The sequence below is a fragment of the Poromitra crassiceps genome (genome assembly GCF_964638095.1).
Source record: "Poromitra crassiceps genome assembly, chromosome: 8".
Lineage (NCBI taxonomy): Eukaryota > Metazoa > Chordata > Actinopteri > Beryciformes > Melamphaidae > Poromitra > Poromitra crassiceps.
This window is the reverse complement of record NC_139629.1, coordinates 4,118,816-4,140,108: the sequence shown is the minus strand read 5'-3', so window position 1 is coordinate 4,140,108 and position 21,293 is coordinate 4,118,816. Positions and strand designations below refer to the sequence as shown.

Below are 21,293 nucleotides of genomic sequence, written 5' to 3'. Positions count from 1 at the left end.
CAATTACAACTCTGCCATATTGGAAGGGATGTCGGCGGAAATATTTTTATGTATCTGAATGATGATTATTAATTTAGACATATTCCAAGAAAGATATGTCTCTGCACTCGCTGGGATGACGAGAACATAGTGCAAACTTTGTTCTTAACAAACACTTCCTTACCAGCAAGTTGACCCGAACAGTGACCACAAGCTTACCAGCAAGTTGACCCGAACAGTGACCACAAGCTTACCAGCAAGTTGACCCGAACAGTGACCACAAGCTTGAGCCAGGAGGGGAACTTGGTAATGATCTTGGTGATGAAGGAGGTGATGGTGTCACCATAGTCGGGCTTGTGGAACTCTGCCTCGTTAAGCCCGTCTATCAAGATGATGTGGTCCTCCTCTGGGATCTTCCGCTCTGGGGACACACACACACGGACGGACGGACGGACGGCGGACACACACACACACACACACACACACACACACACACACACACACACACAGAGGTAAGGAGGTTTGCAGCAATGGGACAATACAGCTCTTAAGAATTTTAGTTGAAAGAAACCGTACAGAACATTACAGAAGAATAAAATTCTGTGGGGTGTGTGTGTGTGTGTGTGTGTGTGTGTGTGTGTGTGTGTGTGTGCGCGCGCGCGCGTTGCATGCTTAGAAACGTTTTTCTTTCTCAGCTGGGCTACAAATACCAACAGCTGGGCTACAAATGCCAAAATACTTGCAATGGATGAAGAATTGGCTGTAACACCTTTACCCAGCCAGGTTTCTAATGAATGAACTTGAGTGGTATTAGGTCCACAGCACTGCTCCGTGGCCAGACTGCACACACCTGATTTACTTCACTGCAGTAAGTCTCATAGGTGGGGTGTGAGTGAGTCGTAAGAGCCTTTGCTGATCAACTACGCAGCCCCACTTCACTCCTCACGGGGATGTCAAATGATATTTGCTCTGCTAATAAAACATTCATATTTTCAGTGGCGGTGGTTGAGATATTGTCGGCAATCAGGGGACAAAACCTCTCCATATTTCTTTTTTGATCAAAACCAAAATGCAGAATTTAACATGGTGTGAATGGATGAATTTAACATGGTGTGAATGGATGAATTTAACATGGTATGAATGGATGAATTTAACATGGTATGAATGGATGAATTTAACATGGTGTGAATGGATGAATTTAACATGGTGTGAATGGATGAATTTAACATGGTATGAATGGATGAATTTAACATGGTATGAATGGATGAATTTAACATGGTATGAATGGATGAATTTAACATGGTATGAATGGATGAATTTAACATGGTATGAATGGATGAATTTAACATGGTATGAATGGATGAATTTAACATGGTATGAATGGATGAATTTAACATGGTATGAATGGATGAATTTAACATGGTGTGAATGGATGAATTTAACATGGTGTGAATGGATGAATTTAACATGGTGTGAATGGATGAATTTAACATGGTGTGAATGGATGAATTTAACATGGTGTGAATGGATGAATTTAACATGGTATGAATGGATGAATTTAACATGGTATGAATGGATGAATTTAACATGGTGTGAATGGATGAATTTAACATGGTGTGAATGGATGAATTTAACATGGTGTGAATGGATGAATTTAACATGGTGTGAATGGATGAATTTAACATGGTATGAATGGATGAATTTAACATGGTGTGAATGGATGAATTTAACATGGTGTGAATGGATGAATTTAACATGGTGTGAATGGATGAATTTAACATGGTATGAATGGATGAATTTAACATGGTGTGAATGGATGAATTTAACATGGTGTGAATGGATGAATTTAACATGGTATGAATGGATGAATTTAACATGGTGTGAATGGATGAATTTAACATGATATGAATGGATGAATTTAACATGGTATGAATGGATGAATTTAACATGGTGTGAATGGATGAATTTAACATGGTGTGAATGGATGAATTTAACATGATATGAATGGATGAATTTAACATGATATGAATGGATGAATTTAACATGGTATGAATGGATGAATTTAACATGGTGTGAATGGATGAATTTAACATGGTATGAATGGATGAATTTAACATGGTATGAATGGATGAATTTAACATGGTATGAATGGATGAATTTAACATGGTATGAATGGATGAATTTAACATGGTGTGAATGGATGAATTTAACATGGTGTGAATGGATGAATTTAACATGGTGTGAATGGATGAATTTAACATGGTATGAATGGATGAATTTAACATGGTGTGAATGGATGAATTTAACATGGTATGAATGGATGAATTTAACATGGTATGAATGGATGAATTTAACATGGTATGAATGGATGAATTTAACATGGTATGAATGGATGAATTTAACATGGTATGAATGGATGAATTTAACATGGTATGAATGGATGAATTTAACATGGTATGAATGGATGAATTTAACATGGTATGAATGGATGAATTTAACATGGTGTGAATGGATGAATTTAACATGGTGTGAATGGATGAATTTAACATGGTGTGAATGGATGAATTTAACATGGTGTGAATGGATGAATTTAACATGGTGTGAATGGATGAATTTAACATGGTATGAATGGATGAATTTAACATGGTATGAATGGATGAATTTAACATGGTGTGAATGGATGAATTTAACATGGTGTGAATGGATGAATTTAACATGGTGTGAATGGATGAATTTAACATGGTGTGAATGGATGAATTTAACATGGTATGAATGGATGAATTTAACATGGTGTGAATGGATGAATTTAACATGGTGTGAATGGATGAATTTAACATGGTGTGAATGGATGAATTTAACATGGTATGAATGGATGAATTTAACATGGTGTGAATGGATGAATTTAACATGGTGTGAATGGATGAATTTAACATGGTATGAATGGATGAATTTAACATGGTGTGAATGGATGAATTTAACATGATATGAATGGATGAATTTAACATGGTATGAATGGATGAATTTAACATGGTGTGAATGGATGAATTTAACATGGTGTGAATGGATGAATTTAACATGATATGAATGGATGAATTTAACATGATATGAATGGATGAATTTAACATGGTATGAATGGATGAATTTAACATGGTGTGAATGGATGAATTTAACATGGTATGAATGGATGAATTTAACATGGTATGAATGGATGAATTTAACATGGTATGAATGGATGAATTTAACATGGTATGAATGGATGAATTTAACATGGTGTGAATGGATGAATTTAACATGGTGTGAATGGATGAATTTAACATGGTGTGAATGGATGAATTTAACATGGTATGAATGGATGAATTTAACATGGTGTGAATGGATGAATTTAACATGGTGTGAATGGATGAATTTAACATGGTATGAATGGATGAATTTAACATGGTATGAATGGATGAATTTAACATGGTATGAATGGATGAATTTAACATGGTATGAATGGATGAATTTAACATGGTATGAATGGATGAATTTAACATGGTGTGAATGGATGAATTTAACATGGTGTGAATGGATGAATTTAACATGGTGTGAATGGATGAATTTAACATGGTGTGAATGGATGAATTTAACATGGTGTGAATGGATGAATTTAACATGGTGTGAATGGATGAATTTAACATGGTGTGAATGGATGAATTTAACATGGTGTGAATGGATGAATTTAACATGGTGTGAATGGATGAATTTAACATGGTGTGAATGGATGAATTTAACATGGTGTGAATGGATGAATTTAACATGGTGTGAATGGATGAATTTAACATGGTATGAATGGATGAATTTAACATGGTATGAATGGATGAATTTAACATGGTATGAATGGATGAATTTAACATGGTGTGAATGGATGAATTTAACATGGTGTGAATGGATGAATTTAACATGGTGTGAATGGATGAATTTAACATGGTATGAATGGATGAATTTAACATGGTATGAATGGATGAATTTAACATGGTGTGAATGGATGAATTTAACATGGTGTGAATGGATGAATTTAACATGGTGTGAATGGATGAATTTAACATGGTATGAATGGATGAATTTAACATGGTATGAATGGATGAATTTAACATGGTATGAATGGATGAATTTAACATGGTATGAATGGATGAATTTAACATGGTATGAATGGATGAATTTAACATGGTGTGAATGGATGAATTTAACATGGTGTGAATGGATGAATTTAACATGGTGTGAATGGATGCGAGCGTCATGTGTTTCTGTGGGATGTGGCAGATAAATCAACACTTCATTTCCATATAAAGCGAAATGCATGAGGTCATTCATAACAGTTAGGTAGGGAGAGAGGAATGGAGGAAGAGAAAGCAAGGAGCTATGTGATCTGTCACAGGCATGGTCCATGCTCCTCCATGCTCCACTGCTACCCCCAACTCACACTCTCTCACCAAACCTGTCATAGAAACAGCTCGTTCATTTTTCTGCATCTACTGTATAGTGTCTCTTGTAAAAACAAAACGATTTAAAATGTGGACCAATAAATGCGCTATCTACTGAAACCATGCAAACCTTTTCGAAAATCCATTTGCTATAGTTATACTTTGCCATCTTTACACACCATGAAAAGTGTGTGTGCGTGTGTGTGCGCCCTTATGACATCACTTTTGACATCATCACTGATGACATCACATCATTAGCTAATTAGCCTAATTAGCCTAAATCTTGAAACAAACAAACAAACAAACAAAGTCCACATACTCAATTGTATATATATATAAATAGATAGATAACAGTCAGAGATTGAGGAACAGCAGGAGAAGCCAATAGAGGTGAATTATTGGGAAATTGGGACAGTAGCGTTTTACCTTTACGCAGGTTGGCTAGTGGCTCAAGCACACCCCTCCGGAAAGCAGCCATGGGGTCCTGGACACAGGATCGCAGACTGAGCATGCTCTGTAGGTGGGGCTCTTTCAGCAGCAGCTCACGGTATGCGCCAAGCTGGTGTGCTCTGCACAGCAGGGCGGCGATACTGTGCACAAACTCCGGCACCAGGCAAGTGTAGGTGTTGTCAGCCTGGCAGTAATGATATGCCACCACCTGGAAAACAAGGGGGGGGGGGGGGGGGGGACATTCTATTTTAAACTTTCCTGACTTTAGACTTAAATGCATAGTTTAAAAACATCTCACAACAATCAGTGTGAAGAGCTCAGCTTACATTAAGGTGACCAGATTTCTCAAATGAAAATCGGGGACATTTCCAGTCCGGCAATCAATATATCATTAAAATATCCAATGTTATTACCTATGAAATAAAAAAAGGGATTCCAGTTTAATTTATTAATAAATTAATAAACAGTGTTGGCTTCATGAAGAGGTCCCTGGTGCCCCCCCCCCCCCCCCAACACACACACACACACACACACACACACACACACACACACACACACACACACACACACACACACACACACTACACACTTCATTCACTGTGCCCCTTTACAAAATGTCAATGTCACTGTGTTCTCCAGCAGCATGAGGCCTTGCCGTCCGTACCTACAGCGCCAAATGTTTTATAAAAAGCCTCAGATCTCAAGATCTTCATTGTTCAAGATTTCCTGGACCAGCAGGAAGCAGCATGTAAGCACTTATTAGATGCCTGGATCAACGGGCTACATAGACATGTGATGCTTTTATATGCTTTTAACCCGCCCGTAAGCCTCCTGCAACCTTCCTGATTGAGTGGTTGGCCAGTGGGCACGTCTGTAAAGGGGAGACTCATGGGTACACTCATAGAATCCATTCTCATTCAGATATCTTGAGGTGAGAGCGGTCAGTGGTCAACTTTGAAATTGACCATGCTGGTTTTTCAAAATGTATTATTTAGCCCCCTTCCTTCCCAACAAGGTAGCAGCATGGCATTGTTGGTCCCAATGGATGCTGTAGGTCATACAGTTTCATATTCTATAAGTATCTTCACTCTAGATTTAAGAATGAGCCCGCTAGAGCTAGAGTCATATCGGCCACAGACGGCAGTAGAAAATCGGGGACATTTTCGGGGACAGCTCCAGCCGGGGACAGGTCACCAAAAACGGGGACGTCTGGTCACCTTAGCTTACATTGTTGTTAGCTTTAGCCACAAACAATCTTCAAAGCTGGCTGCAGTAGCGTGACCTCAAAAGTATTTGCAAAAGCCAACAAACAGGCTTGTTGACTAAAGCGCAAATTATGCTTGAGCGAAATCGGCGGCGCAGCTCGGCGTAGGGGGCGTGCAGCTCCTCGAAAATGTCACTCTGCGCCGTCTAGCGCCGTCAACTCATTGTTGTGAGGAATGAGGAAATGCCATTTCCTCATTTAACGTGCTTGTCCCTCATCTAGCAAAGCCTTCTGCAGGCTCACCGGAATGAGTTTTGAAATGGAGGGACAATATAAAATGTCCCCCCACCGACATGATTGCAAGTTCTTGGTAAACGACACGATAATGTTTTGGACGTGTTTTGAACGAGTTATGTTCGAGTATGCACAGTCTCGCTGGCATTATGACTGTATGGAGCTGAACATCCAAGGTGGTGCTCAAGCTTGTCTGATGACTTTCTTTACTCATAACCTCCGTAAAGCCACCTAACTTGACTCCAGCCCAGCTGAAATCCCATAGTAATCCACTCTCTAAGCACATTACAGAGGGGAAGATGAACTAGCTGAGCAATACCTGACCGCCTCAGATGAGCTGTACTACCAAAGCAGCCAGTGAATCCCCGGTGGAACTCTAAAAGTAGGACCTTCTGCTTCTAAGCAGGTTGTTCCATGGACGTCTGATTTAGAAAGTAAGAGGAGGGATAGGGATGGGTAGAGGAGGGGAAGGGGAGAAGCCCTGGGGATGTGTAGGTCTGTTCTAATTACAGTCCAGCCTGGAGGAGCTGACACACTTCCAGGGGCAGCAGGCCACTGGCTCTACCTCTGCTGCTGCTGCTGCTGCTGCTGCAGCTGGCTGGGACACTGCAGAGCAACCTGTCCCAAAACACACTGATCACCAGCCTCCGGAAAATCACACACTATAATATACCCCAAAGCTGAATATTCATGAATCAGATTAAGTTAAAAAGCTCCTATATTTTATTCTGTCCACTGCACATTGAACATTTTTGAATAGCTTTTTTTTAAGGCTGCTTTCTCACTGGGAACAATTGCTTTAATTCCGTTCGGTTCCGTTCCACACTCGGGAACGATTGCCCCCCCCCCCCTGCCCCTCTCCCCCGCTGGTCAGCTTTCACATTACAGCATTTCTTCCGCGCTCGGAAACGGAACAGAGTGCACTTGCAGCATCAACTATGCCTGGAGTTTATCGTCGCCCGTGTGTTGTCTATGAGGTTCGGAACGGTTGGCTTTCACACTCGCAAGTGTTCCGTGCCCGGGCACGCCAAAGCGCTCGCCAGAACACCTTTTCAAGTGCATCCCTTCATGGTTCCCCGTTGCGCGCCCGGGCGCAGAACGGAACGGAACGCAACGTTCACACTCATCAAATGTTCTGAAACTGGGGTCAGTTTGGGGACAAGTGTGCTCGGGGAACGGTACCGGGGCGCCAGTGAGAAAACACCCTCAGTCAGGTCACAGTGACATCTGAAAGTGCTCATTTGTAACTAATAAATCCACGGTAAAGTACTTTGGCTGTAACACAGTGATGTCTGTCATCTGCTCTCTATTGAGACGCCACTGAACACTTGGCACACAGTGGCTCAGTCAGCGAGAGGGGGACAGGAGAGGACACTGAGGTAAAGACAAATAAGACAGATAGGCTCAGCCAGAGGTTCTCAAATGTTTTTCAGCCAAGGACCCCCTTACAAGATAGAAAATATATCAGGGACCCCCTCATTCTGATTTGTGATTTTGGGCTAAGCTTAATTGTTTCCACGGTAACATGCTAGACTTTTAAATTGATAGGTTTGTTAGATTAGAATGTAATTCATGAACCATTTTAGATTTAAAGGATAAAATATTTTCGTTGAACTATGAAGCTTTTGCACACACACAAAAAAATATATAGTTTTTTTCCTGAAAACGTTTCGCCGACCCCCTGGCAAAGTGCCACGGACCCCTGGGGGTCTCCCCGGACCCCCATTTGAGAACCACTGGGCTAGGCTGCCTTTTTGGACATGTCTTAATTTCCTGTGATGCATAAGTGAAATCCCTCTCCTGGAACGATGGCAGTCATCTCTGTTTGGGCTAATAGCATTGGCTTGTAGTACACCGTGTCAGGAGAAAACGGTGGTCAGACAGCGTCGGGAACATCGATCAGAAAAGGTTTTCCACTGAATGTAATGATGCAGCGGCCAAGGAAGAACATAACTGACACTTGTGATGATGATGATGATGATGATGATGATGATGATTGAATTAAGGGACACGAGCAGCATCAAATAAATTAATGGACGGTGACGGGATTTTAAAAAGACAAGTTTCAAGTTCAAATGTTTAAAAATTCAGACTTCTTATCCTATCCTTAACTTCCCTCTCAAATGCATAATTGTTTGCCACAGACAGTGTCTGATTCATTGCTCCTTTGCAAAATGATGAACCCATTGAACTTACAGCAAACACTACAGTAGAGCTTCCAGCCTTCTCTGGGCAGTGATGTGAAACATCAGTGGGATCAACTTGTCTAACCACACAGTAAAACTGCCAGAAAAACAAAAACTCGTGTTTTTTGGGAGGGATGTAATAACAACAACGTCATCTAGAGCAGTGGTTCACAAACTGTGGTCCGTGGACCACCAGTGGTCCGCGGGGCTCCGCCTGGTGGTCCACCAGAGCCTTTAAGTTAAGTTACACAATAGGGATGTTCATTTTGAAAAATTTCCATAATCGAAAATCGGGAAAATTAACGATCAATTAATCGATTATCGATAGAGTAATAATAATAATAATAATAATAATATATATATATATATATATATATATATATATATATATATATATATATATATTTTTTTTTAAACTCTGGTCTGGTAATAACGTTGCGTGTTCTCGGCCAGCTATAATGGTGATGCCGCTGTGTAGTAAGAATATCAGACACTAGCGCTGTGGCCAGGTAAACAAACATGTTACATGTCAGGTTACATGATGTAAGGCAATCGGCGTCTTCCAGCTTAGCTGACAGCACAAGAGTCAAATCAACAGGCCTGAGCCTCACTGAGGTCCGCAGACCGCTGGGTGCGTTTGTTTGTGTCCCCGGCGCATGCCGGTGTGAATTCCCCATGTTTAAAACAGTTTTGTTGGCACAAAGGCCCGTGCCCAGCCAGAAAACTAGAGACTATATGAAGTTCCACCTCACGTTAGTCGGCTGTGCAATGGAGTGGGGCGAGGAGGAACGAATTCCACCCAAACCTAGTCCGCAAAAAAAAAATAATAATAATAATAACAATAATCGATCCAAATTCCACATGATCGATTCAATTCCTTAACGATCAATTATCGATTTTCGATAATTGATGAACATCCCTATTACACAACTATAACCACCTATCACATCATCTCTCAGGAAGACTGCTCATGGTTCTTTGTGCAATTATCCCTGACGAACGAGTGGAGTGGAAAAGCTCAGTCAGGGGGGCATGAAAGAAAACATGGAGAGATGAATAGAGCAAGATGTGGAATTATCCACTTCAAAATCTAATGGCAATTTCTGTGTGTGTGTGTGTGTGTGTGTGTGTGTGTGTGTGTGTGTGCGTGCGTGCGTGCGTGTGTGTGTGCGTGTGCGTGTGCGTGTGTGTGTGTGTGTGCATGTGCGTGTGTCTGTGTCTGTGCGTGTGCGTGTGCGTGTGTTTACTGCTTTGTTACATGTGACTCAGAACTGTGCACATGGACACAGGTGTTTGTGTGGAGGTACAACAACAACCTAACAGGAGTACATCCAAATGTCAAACTCTCCTCCGTTTCTGTGCCAGGTCCACTGTAATGAGGCTGGAGCCCCGCTTCAGCTTTTAGCAGCATCAGCCCACAAAGAGCAGAGATGGAACGTCTATGGCCACCATTTTAACACATTCACTGCCAGACGTTTTTTTTTTACTGTAGTTAGCTTCTGCCAGAGGGTTTTTTTGAGGATTCTGGCTCATCTTTCAAGACCCGAGGATTCTTTTCTGCTAAGATTTTGTGAACACACAATATCTCAAAAGAACGAATGTGTGCTTTCTCTGTCTAAAAGAGTTAGTTTGTAGAGTTAGTAGTTATGTAAGCATTAGCAGTTGAATACAGCATGGTTTCAGCGTCAGAAAAATTATTCAGAGATAAACGGCTTTTTGTGAAATTCGATAGAACAGTCACTTTAACCATTCATTTTTGGCATCAGTAAGAGCTAGACATCTAAACAATAGTTTTGAACAGTAATTTCCTCCATAACAGCAGGAAACCCCCCTCTGCTTCCAACTCCTCCCTCCGTGTGTGTTCTCCTCCTGCCTCCATGGCTCTCCAGCGGGCGTGTCACAACGAAGTTGCTGCTGCCTGGCTGCTGCCTGTTTGCGCGGCCGCTGTTTGAGGAAGTCTGGGTGGACTCGCTCGTTTCGTGGAGTTTTGGTTGAGAGCTTTGATGCGATTCTGGTCATATTTATGCTGCGTGTTTCAAAGTGTGCATCCAATCTATTCTTGGAACCCCCCACCGTTGCCACCGCTGTGCATCAGCGCGAAAGTGAAAGCGTTTTCGCCATCAATTTTACAGTATGAGAACGGCTTCCTCGTGCTTTTCCCTCCAGTTTTGGGTCGCCTCTTTCTACTGTGGAGAGACATGTCGCCACTCAGTGGGTCGGTAAAATAGATTATACACATTCAATACCTCCAATTCTGGTGTAGGAGACGTAAAAGGGTTAGATCAACGTCCCACCGTCAAAAAAAAAATCGATTTTCAACTCGTCGTTGGCAGTGAACCGCTGGATTGTGTTTGACGACTCAACTCGTCGTTGGCAGTGAACGTGTTAATGACACTTTTTAGCCTCTTCAAAATCCCCACTCTCCTACATTAGATGTCTAGAGCAAAGTGCTCAGAGTCTATCTGTCCTGAGCTTGTACCAATCACAGACATGTCCCTCTTATCCAGTGGTGGATGAAGGACCTGAAAGCCCCACTTCAGTAAAAGTAAGCATACATCTTAACAGAAAATGAATTTGGTAAGTCGTCAACAGTTTTTACGTAATACACATGAACTCTGAGGAAATATTGCAATATTCGGGAAATATCAGGATTTTGAAAATCTACTTTCAGAGGCTGTAGTGTAGCGGGCTTAGTTTTAAAACCAGGCAGTTAGGCTCCAAATGTAGGCGGAATTTTGGTGAGAGAGAAAAAACGTTTTCATAGAGGTCCTCTCTTTCACAGCCTTTTGTGTTTGTTTGTGTGTGTGTGTGTGTGTGTGTGTGTGTGTGTGTGTGTGTGTGTGTGTGTGTGTGTGTGTGTGTGTGTGTGTGTGTGTTTTGAACCAGTAGCCTTATGTTGTTATTTAGCCTTTTTTTTTTGGGGGGGGGGGGGGGGGGGGGGGGGGTGCTATCTGCAGTGGAAGTGGTCCCTGGTAAATGTGCTTTGGTACAAACTGGCACTTGCTCTGAAAAGTTTGGGAACCCCTGATCTAGGGACAACAAATTAGTTAATACAATTTTTAAATGAGTTGCAAATCGGCACCTGCAGTCGTTCAACATCTCCTGGGACAGCAGTGAATTTACTTTTGAGAAACAATACCTACCTCTGCAATATGAATAAAATATTAAACTTGAGATCAACCGTAAAATATAATAGCACCGGTGCCCCTGTTATGAGGGCAATTTCAAATCAGCCATTTAAAAAAATCAAAGTGACAGAATGTGAACAGAAGCTGTTCTGTATGGGCCTCCGGATTCACACATCACAGGAAACAGAGCTCCTGTGAGAGAGAGTGCCTGCTGGAAACACCGGCTTGAGGGATACAGCTTGGGTTTCAGAGATATTTAGATGTGGCATGAAGTGAGCTGTCGGCACACCAGACATGGCATTCCCAGTGGCAGAGGCAAGCCGTAGTCTTCTAATGCACCGTTTCAATGTTTAAGAGGGATCCATGACAGAGTAGGAGTGTAAACTTTGAAGATGGGTTACAGGGAGGATGGGGTGTAATCAGAAACATTAAAAAAGAATTGAAAACATTTGGGGGGGGGGAGCAAACAGGGAAACAGTTAGTCAATTGGACTAACCTGTCATCACAAACGATCAAACTAATCAAATGAATGCCATTGTGAGCCTCATATTAGAAAACTGTCTCTGAGACACAGTAGTGCCACTTCTTTCCAATTGAACTGTCAGCAGGGTAAACATTCCTGAAGTTATTCAAATGCTTCTGAGCGTTTCAGCCAACTGCAAGTATTTCTAAAATGTACTATTAATGTGCAGCTATTTGTAGTAAGCAGCCTATCAGTGTGCAGCGCTCAGCAGTGCTGTTTTTTTACATGGCACAGGAGAACAGGCGTAACCACACACGGTGCAACAGTCAATGGAAGATTGCTATTCAAAATGCCATAACAAGGTAACTTTCAGGCATGGAAACAATTACATGACAAATGTATAAACTGTAAAACTGTATTCAGGCTAAAGAGAACAGACAGCAGGGCACCTCTGCTGTGATTTTAATAATACTGTAGCACCCCCAAGATGTAGTGCTGAATTTTGTTGATAATAATTGGATACTTAATGAGTGATATGGTCTTTGGTGCATAGAAAGTTATGACACGCTATTAGCTCGTCTTACGTATTGCTTTTATTGTCTAGCGCATCTATTACAGTATCTTGCAAATTGTGCTTCTGCTTAATGAGCAGCAACGATAATGAAAGCTTGTTCAGGTGGAACCTGCTGAGGACAGAAAAGATTACAAAAAGGATTCTCAAAGCTGACTTAAGTCTTCACGCTCCACCAACTCGTCAAGACTGCGCCTCGTGTTTTGAACTGTAAGAGACAACGTGCTGCTCAGGACAAATGAACACACCTGACTGAGGCTATTCTGACCATACTGCACTCTGTTCCCTTGGCAACATAGAGAATGCCCCTGTGGGAGTCTTTGCTCTACAGTCTACACCAGGAGTGGCCAAACTTTTTTGGTTGTGGGCCGCATACAGAAAAATATAAGGAGTCGCGGGCCAAACAATATTAAGCGCGGCAGTTTTCGCGGCAAAAAAATTGGACCAGAAAACCCTTGTGCCATCAAAAATTTTATTTCTACCTAAATAAATATATGACACATATAGTTTATTGATGTGCTCACCTATTACAATGGGTATTTCTGTATGTTTTAAATTTTTCTTTTCCTGTGCCAACAGGTTAAGACAGAGATCATTTAACATAACATTAGTATTAAACATTCATTCAGTATTAAAAATGTTTAAAAATAAATAGACCAGGTCAGGGTACTCAAGTATAACCCATTTTCAATGGTTTTAAATTGAAAAAACGAAATGGGGGGAAACAGTTTTTTTGTTTTTCTGTTTCGTTTTCTGTCTTTTTTTGTTTTTCAGTTTTTTTCCCGTTTTCGTTTTCCGTTTTAAACTTTAAAACAGAAAAACGTAAAAACGTTTTTAGCATTTTTATTTTTTGCTAAATTCATGGCAGGCCACTTAAAAACGGGCAGCGGGCCGCAGTTGGCCCGCGGGCCGTAGTTTGGCTACCCCTGGTCTACACAATGAACCTGATGTGAAGTTTTCTGTCTTCACACTGCCTTGTATTAAGATGGCACTTCTGAAAATGAGACAAGGACTTTGTTGAAGTAAGCTCACTGCTGCTCAAATACAACCAGCCTGTGATATGAGAGGTCTCTTAAACGAAGAGCGATGGTGGGGCTGTCTTTCACAAACTCGGCAGATCCCCTAGAAACCTCTACAATTCATAGGCTGCATATCAAACAAAATGAATATAAACAAAGATAAATCAACTCAGAGGAACCAGTGTCATGTTTCTGCAATGCAGCTCATACTCAAAAGCAACACTGCACACCATGAGCATGTGTTGTCATGAGGGAGAATATCACTGGCAAGTCTGTAGGGGGGGATGAGATAAGGTGGATGAAGGACAGTAGAAATAAACTATGGGAGAAGAAATGGACTGCGAGGAAAGTAAAGCCAGCTCATCGATTAATATATAGACAACAGACTGCAACTCATCTGCTCAAACTGTGATGGATGCACACCAAAATATGATAACATGAGTCTACTGAGCTGTCATGTAGATAGATAGCTGTCAGATATATTTTTTATAGAGCTAACTGGCATAGTGGTAAAGGCTTACATCTGTGTTTGAAGATGAACCAAAATACTAAAGAATTGATCAAGTTGTTAGGACATGTGAGAGAATGTTACTCTTGACACCGTTGCCTCTGTGATTGCTCTCAGATGGAGTGGTACCTTGGCGGCCAGGCGTTTGACGGCCTCCTCCCTGCACCTCTGGATCTCGGGGGTCCCCGGGCAGCTGTTGTTCCTCAGGGTGTTGGTGGCACTGGGAGGTGGAGTGGGCTGTGGAGGCTGGCTCAGAGGAAGCTCTGAGGTTGGTTCTCCCCCACCTGCAACATAATCACACACAGTGGGTCAGATTATGCATCTAGACATTTAATACACGTGGAAACTATCAAGACGATATACAGTATGAGTCTGTATAATATGTCCTAACTGGTATTAATCATACAACACACTCAGTCAAAACCTGATGTTTTTCATGATCTTAAAGCCATTTTTTATCTAAAGGCTTACTGCATGTTTAAGTGCTTGAAATGTATTTCTGAGACCAATATAAACAGTGAAGTTGATCCCCATGTATGATTTTCTTTACAAAGCCTTTGCTTTTCCATCAAGGCAAACGGTGGCTACGTTCAAGAATCTAAAATATAAGATCGTTTTGATTTGTTTAACACTTTTTAGGTCACCGCATAATTCTATTCGTGTTATTTCATAGTTGTGTTGTCTTAATTTGTATTCTAAAATGTGGTAAATGTTTTTTTTAAATAAAGAAAAATTTGGTGTGTCCAAAATTTGGACAGGTAGTAGTGTATGTCTAATCCTTGGTCAATTCACAAGGAGTAAATCTGCAAATGCATATCTCCTTTTGTGGATTGTGCCTATGATACAACATCAAGTAATCAAATCACAATTACCAAGGAAATTATTGGAATGTAAATACCGTAATTTAACAACGAGCCATCACATTTGTCTGTATGAAATATGAATGGTTCAGCCCCTGTCAAGTACATTTTATAATATATATATGACACATCGCACATGTTAATTATGACACACAGATGGTAACAGATTAGGACTTATTTGGGGAAATCAGATCAACAAGAGCTGGTGGAGGAGCTTTGACGTGGGGTTTCATAGTGTCAGTGGGCATCATCACTCCCAACTTTACAAGACAATATTGAAATATAAATATTAAAAGAAACCACAAATCACAAATAGACAGTGAAAACTATTAGCCAATATGATATGTATTCTGCAACGGTGCTCACATCCACAGGTATAAACAAAAAGTATTACTTTTGGGAGAGGCACTAGGACTGTTGGAGGCGATCTGACGCATGCGGCCTCCGTGGCAGCTGAGCGCTACTAGCCGGGAGACGATGGCGGTTTTTCCGTAGCCCACGCTGCCCACCACAACAGTGCCGCGGCTCTCGACGGACTCGCTGGCCTTCAGTACATCCTCCAGCTGCTGAAAGAGCCAATCACGGCCCACAAACACAGAGTCTGTGGTGATGCTGGGCACCTCGAACAGCAACGGCTTCAGCATGATGTCCACAGGCTTGTAGGGAGCAAAACGAGCTGGGGGGAGATAATGAAACAAATTATTAGCCAATAAAGGAAGCCACATAAGGGAAGGGAATTTGTCATATATATATATATATATATATATATTGTGTGTGTATATATATATATATAATTGCATCCCCAACATATTTCGGGGCTGTTTTAACTTAGAAATCAGGGAGGTCACGTCTACCCAGACAATTATATCACTTTTAAACAGTTACATTTATGTATAAATCATTACAATATGGTCCTGTGAGGTGGAGATGCTGCCGGGCAGGGGTGCAAAACTCGGCATAACACCTGGACAAATGCGCAAGGCAGACGGGTATCTTCCCTGCCTTAAGGCACGCGCAAAGAGGTGCGCAAGCGTAAATAGGGGATATGGCCTGTACCAAGATAGGGCCCTAGAGCTGCTACTAAGGTAAGGCTGAGCAGCATCAAACTGTTCACAGCCCCCGGCGAACATCTAAATATCTGCATGCATACAGGATCATCTAGCCTGGAGAGACATGTATAAACTATAGCCTGTTCCTCAATGTTGATGTTTTCTTCCACAGGAACTTGAACTATGTTGAAGGAAGTGTGCAAAGGGAAGGAGAGCTTTTCAAAAGAGGGTTAAATAGTTTGAGTATCTAATGATGTCGTGGTCAATTATTCATCATCTCATTAAATATTCACTGGGTGGGATTTCTCTCAGTGAGACTGAGGTTTAAACACACATAGTGAGCAGATCAAAGCAGGGTGAACTAAAGAACCCTTACGTGGTTTTAACAGCAAAGATAGAGCTTGATAAAACAGCTCAAATGTGTGCATATGGTACATGCAGTAGTGCTAGATTCTGATTCTGCATTCTACAAGATTACCATGCAGTTGTCCTCATTCACTATTAGTCATTTTTAGTTTTTGTGTGTGTGTGTGTGTGTGTGTGTGTGTGTGTGTGTGTGTGTGTGTGTGTGTGTGTGTGTGTGTGTGTGTATAAGCCCAGTATGTAGCAGCTGCTAGCAAATCTACAGATACACAGTTAGTTAGTTAGTTTATTGACAACCATAGAAATATTCACAATATATACAACTATTAAAATAATCATATAAAATACGAAAAATAAAAACAATGGGTCCAATCACATAACAGATACATAAAACTAAGATGTTTGTTCACGTTCCAAGAGCATCCAGGTTATAGCTAGCTAGCGATGCCACCATTTACATGGCTAACACCATGACGGGCTAACAAACATACAAATGATCAATAGATTGCCCTATGTGTATCAATATACAGCAGTAATGCATGTGATGGCACAGTTACCTTTAGAGTCCTGAGGTGGTCTTCCTCCTGTGTTGTGCCAGGGCAGACGTATGGAGGTCCGCAGGGGGGTGTTGCGCTGTTCATCAAGAAAGCTCAGGTCTTCCAGTTTGGTGGAACTGGTAGCTGTAGAGAAAGAGAGACACAGAGACAGAGTGAGAGAGAGTGAGTGAGTGAGGCATGCAAATGAGTGTATTTTGAATGTTGTTCTCCTGAATGCTGTAAAGATAGAAACACATTAAAGTCCCTGGAAACCAGAAATATTTTTTTTATTATTTAGCATTTTGAGTTCATCACATCACAGGAACCTATGTTAATAAGCCACCAGCCAAATTTGAACGATGATCAACGTCGCAAAGTATATAAATTTAGGTTTGACAGTCATGGCAAAAGTCATGAGAATCAATTAGATTTTAGAGTGTATTTTCTCCCGCGGACTGTGTGGGCGTGTCCCGTCTGCAGCAGGTCTCCTCCGAGAGAGAGAGAGAGAGAGAGAGGGAAACGGAGAGAGAGAGAGAAGGAAAGAGAGATGGAGTGTGTGTGTGTGTGTGTGTGTGTGTGTGTGTGTGTGTGTGTGTGTGCGTGCGTGTGCGTGTGCGCGTTGCTCGGCGCATAGCCTACTGACAGAGAGGAAGAGATCTCTGCCGCTGCGAGTGCACAGCGCTACTGTGTGTGTGTCAGTGTGTGTGTGCGCGTGTGTGTGATTCAATTAAATCTTATGACGTGATAAGATCATGCATTTTAGCACCGCGCGCTCCGCTCTCTTCAATGAGGAAATGGAAATCCAGACCTTGTAGAAAAGTGTCGATTTTTGGGGTTAGGGTTGAAAGTAATGTCAACTACTTTCTGAGGCACACACAATTACTCACATAAGACCCTAAATTTAATAGTTAGAAGGTTTTTGTGGATTTTGGTTTCCAGGGACTTTAAGACACAAATCTTGTGGGACATAATGGCATCTGCCGGTGTGCCGTGGCATTTGTAGCTCCCTGGAGGTGGTGTGGGCAGGTACAGCATCATCTCCAAGCCAGGACAGAAACAAGCTGATTCAAAGTGACAGTTACACAGAGTACAGCAGTGAGAGGTCTGTCCCCACAAACACTCCCCCTGGGCTGTGCAGAGTGGGCAGAGAACTCACTGAAAACCACTGTCTTTACTAAAACTATAGAGGGGCTAACTATAGAGCTAACCAGCTGTAGTACAGAAAGATCACACTTCACAGTTCCAGTAATACATTGCAGAGAAATTACATTCTCAGGGATATAGTGCTCATATACAACTCATACATTAGCCTCTTTTATCAGCTTGCCTTATTGTTACTCATGGCTTCCTCGTGCCTAAGAATTGTTTCCCAACCAAATAAAGAGGTGCAAATAGAGTTCTGTTGAAAAATGCTATCCATGTTACATTTATGTCCATTGTGAAGGTCAAGTTACCTTCTATTAGGGGTGTCAAAATGAAGCGTTTAATCGATGCGGATGTGTGAATCAAATCGAATCGTGGACAGATGAATTGTTGAATCGTTTATGTTTAAATTTCTGTTGACATTCAGATTTTAAAGCACTTTCTAAGTAAAAAAGGGAGTTGGTATTTATCCGACTGCTTGTATTAATTGATGCAAAAGTAGCCAGGTGCAGTAATAATACAGAAAATTGAGGATTCGATACTTTGAGCTGTATCGAGATGCATCGTGGAATCGAATCGAATCGTTGACAGATGAATCGTAATCGAATCGAATCGTGAGGCCAGTGAAGATTCACAGCCCTACCTTCTATCCAGAATTAGTTTGGATTTGGTGTGATCCTTTTCCCCCCAAATGGTGGATGTCTCATATTGGAATGAAACTGCAAATAAACCATGTAATGAGTGTAATGAGCCAGTGATTCCAAAGCAATTCAGCTCCTCGTCTCAAGTGTGAGACATACGCGAGATGTGCATAATGACTAATGAGTGCAACAAGGTCTGTCCTCCGATCGCTGTGTTCACTGTGCAACAACACCACCATCACCATGGAGACCCAGACTCTCCTGGTCCTGCTGAAGAGGAGCATCAAAGGCTCTGCTTTCTACTTCATCAGCCTCGGCTGGGCGAGAGACAGTCACAAACAATCACTCGCTCTCTTCTTCCCTCCCTCACTTGGTCGCAAACTTCCTCTCCACAACGTCCCACTAATTGGAGCCCGTCTCGTCAGCTGAGGAAGCCACCGTCAACACAACTCTGACAGGAAGAAAATAATGCCCTGGTGGACACTTTTATAACCACAACAATGTGCAAAACAACACAAGTTAAAACAGACACACTTTACAATCAGTCAATGCAGGACAGTCCAGAACCAACACGAACATGGTGCACGCCCGTGTCCGTCTGCTCCTGAAGCTACGCTGAACAGCTACTTACATCCAGCAGCAGAGGCAGAGAGCTGGGAAGGACAGCGGGGATTTGAACAGCCCTCCCCTGGTCCCCAGCATGCAGGGTGGAGGGCCCTTAGATGAGGCTCTGGAGATTCCTCCCAGTGGAGAAGCTCAGCAGGGCCACCGAGTGATTCTTCTGCCTCAGTGCCTCCATCCAGGCACACTGGCAGCATTCAGCTGGTGAGCAGAGGGCTTGGCTGCCCTCTCACTGCCGCTCAGTCACTCACAGCACTATGCACTCGCTCACTGAGCGCAGCGCTTTCCGGGAGAGTCTCACCCTCCCCTCCCCTCCCTTCCCCTCCCCACCTCTCTCTCTCCTTCAGTCTCTCTCTCTCTCTCTCTCTCTCTCTCTCTCTCTCCCCCTCTCTCTCTCTCTCTCTCTCTCTCTCTCTCTCCCTCTCCCTCTCTCCTCCCTCTCTCTCTCTCTCTCCCTCTCTCTCTCTCTCTCCCTCTCCGTCTCGCTCTCTCTCTCTCTCTCTCTCTCTCTCTCCCCACCTCTCCCTCCCTCCCTCTCTCTCTCTCCCTCTCTCCCTCCCTCCCTCCCTCCCTCTCTCACACGCACACATTTTGGCAAGCAAGCAGCGGACGGGAAAAACGGAGTGAATACAGAGGAGGGGAAAAAAGAGAAAGTGAGAGATCTGGTATCCAATGTGGCTGACAGGGGGGGTGGAGGTGGGGTAGGGGGTGGAGGTGGGGTAGAGGGGTGGAGGTGGTGTAGAGGGGTGGAGGTGGGGTAGGGGGGTGGAGGTGGGGTAGAGGGGTGGAGGTGGGGTAGAGGGGTGGAGGTGGGGTAGGGGGGTGGAGGTGGGGTAGGGGGGGTGGAGGTGGGGTAGGGAGTGGAGGTGGTGTAGAGGGGTGGAGGTGGGGTAGGGGGGTGGAGGTGGGGTAGAGGGGTGGAGGTGGGGTAGAGGGGTGGAGGTGGGGTAGAGGGGTGGAGGTGGGGTAGGGGGGTGGAGGTGGTGTAGGGAGTGGAGGTGGTGTAGAGGGGTGGAGGTGGGGTAGGGGGGTGGAGGTGGGGTAGAGGGGTGGAGGTGGGGTAGAGGGGTGGAGGTGGGGTAGAGGGGTGGAGGTGGGGTAGGGGGGTGGAGGTGGTGTAGGGAGTGGAGGTGGTGTAGAGGGGTGGAGGTGGGGTAGGGAGGTGGAGGTGGGGTAGAGGGGTGGAGGTGGTGTAGAGGGGTGGAGGTGGGGTAGGGGGGTGGAGGTGGAGGTGGGGTAGAGGGGTGGAGGCAGGAGAACAGAGAATGAGGTGAGACAGCCCATGAAGGAAGCAGGTGACACGGACACAGTGATGGAAGAGAGAGACAGAAGGCCTGTTCAGAATCGGTCCCTATGGCAGAAATAGTGGACTATTTAGTGTGTCGCCATTTTTTTTAATAGTGTCCGAAGTCTCAACTGTTAATTTGATTCACTATTTAGTCCACTATAAAATACCCACAATGCACAGCGATTTCTAGTGAACAGCGAATGTACCCTACATTTTCGCCGGTTATACCACAATGCAATGCGGCTGTCTTTACCGAAGGAGAAGAAGAAAGTCGTTAGCTCGTGAGCTAACAAGCTTGTGAGCTACTTGACCAGCACAGCTTGCTATTAGGAGACAGCACCATAGTTGACTAAACCACACATGCAGGTAATTAGAATTTCAACTATTTATTTAGGATTTAGCAGTCAAAACATGCAACATCAATACTACCTGAGGACATCTCAATCTGCTTATGAGCTCAGTTGTTTATGTGATAGTGGGCATGGATTGCTTGCGTCACATGAATACCGGCGCATCTGGTGACGCAATTG

At 42.9% G+C, this 21,293-nt stretch overlaps 1 protein-coding gene across 2 annotated transcripts in view; it reads right to left on the bottom strand.

Annotated features, from left to right (window-relative positions):
- Positions 1–21,293, bottom strand: part of tanc1b (tetratricopeptide repeat, ankyrin repeat and coiled-coil containing 1b) — a 216,250-nt gene that overhangs the window by 37,887 nt on the left and 157,070 nt on the right. For both annotated transcript variants that reach the window (XM_083641834.1, XM_083641835.1), the window contains exons 8-12: positions 17,092–17,214; positions 15,517–15,798; positions 14,392–14,546; positions 4,866–5,097; positions 234–400 (exon numbers count right to left, since the gene is read on the bottom strand). In XM_083641834.1, the coding sequence (XP_083497960.1) occupies positions 234–400; positions 4,866–5,097; positions 14,392–14,546; positions 15,517–15,798; positions 17,092–17,214 (959 nt within the window). The remainder of the gene's footprint in view (positions 1–233; positions 401–4,865; positions 5,098–14,391; positions 14,547–15,516; positions 15,799–17,091; positions 17,215–21,293) is intronic.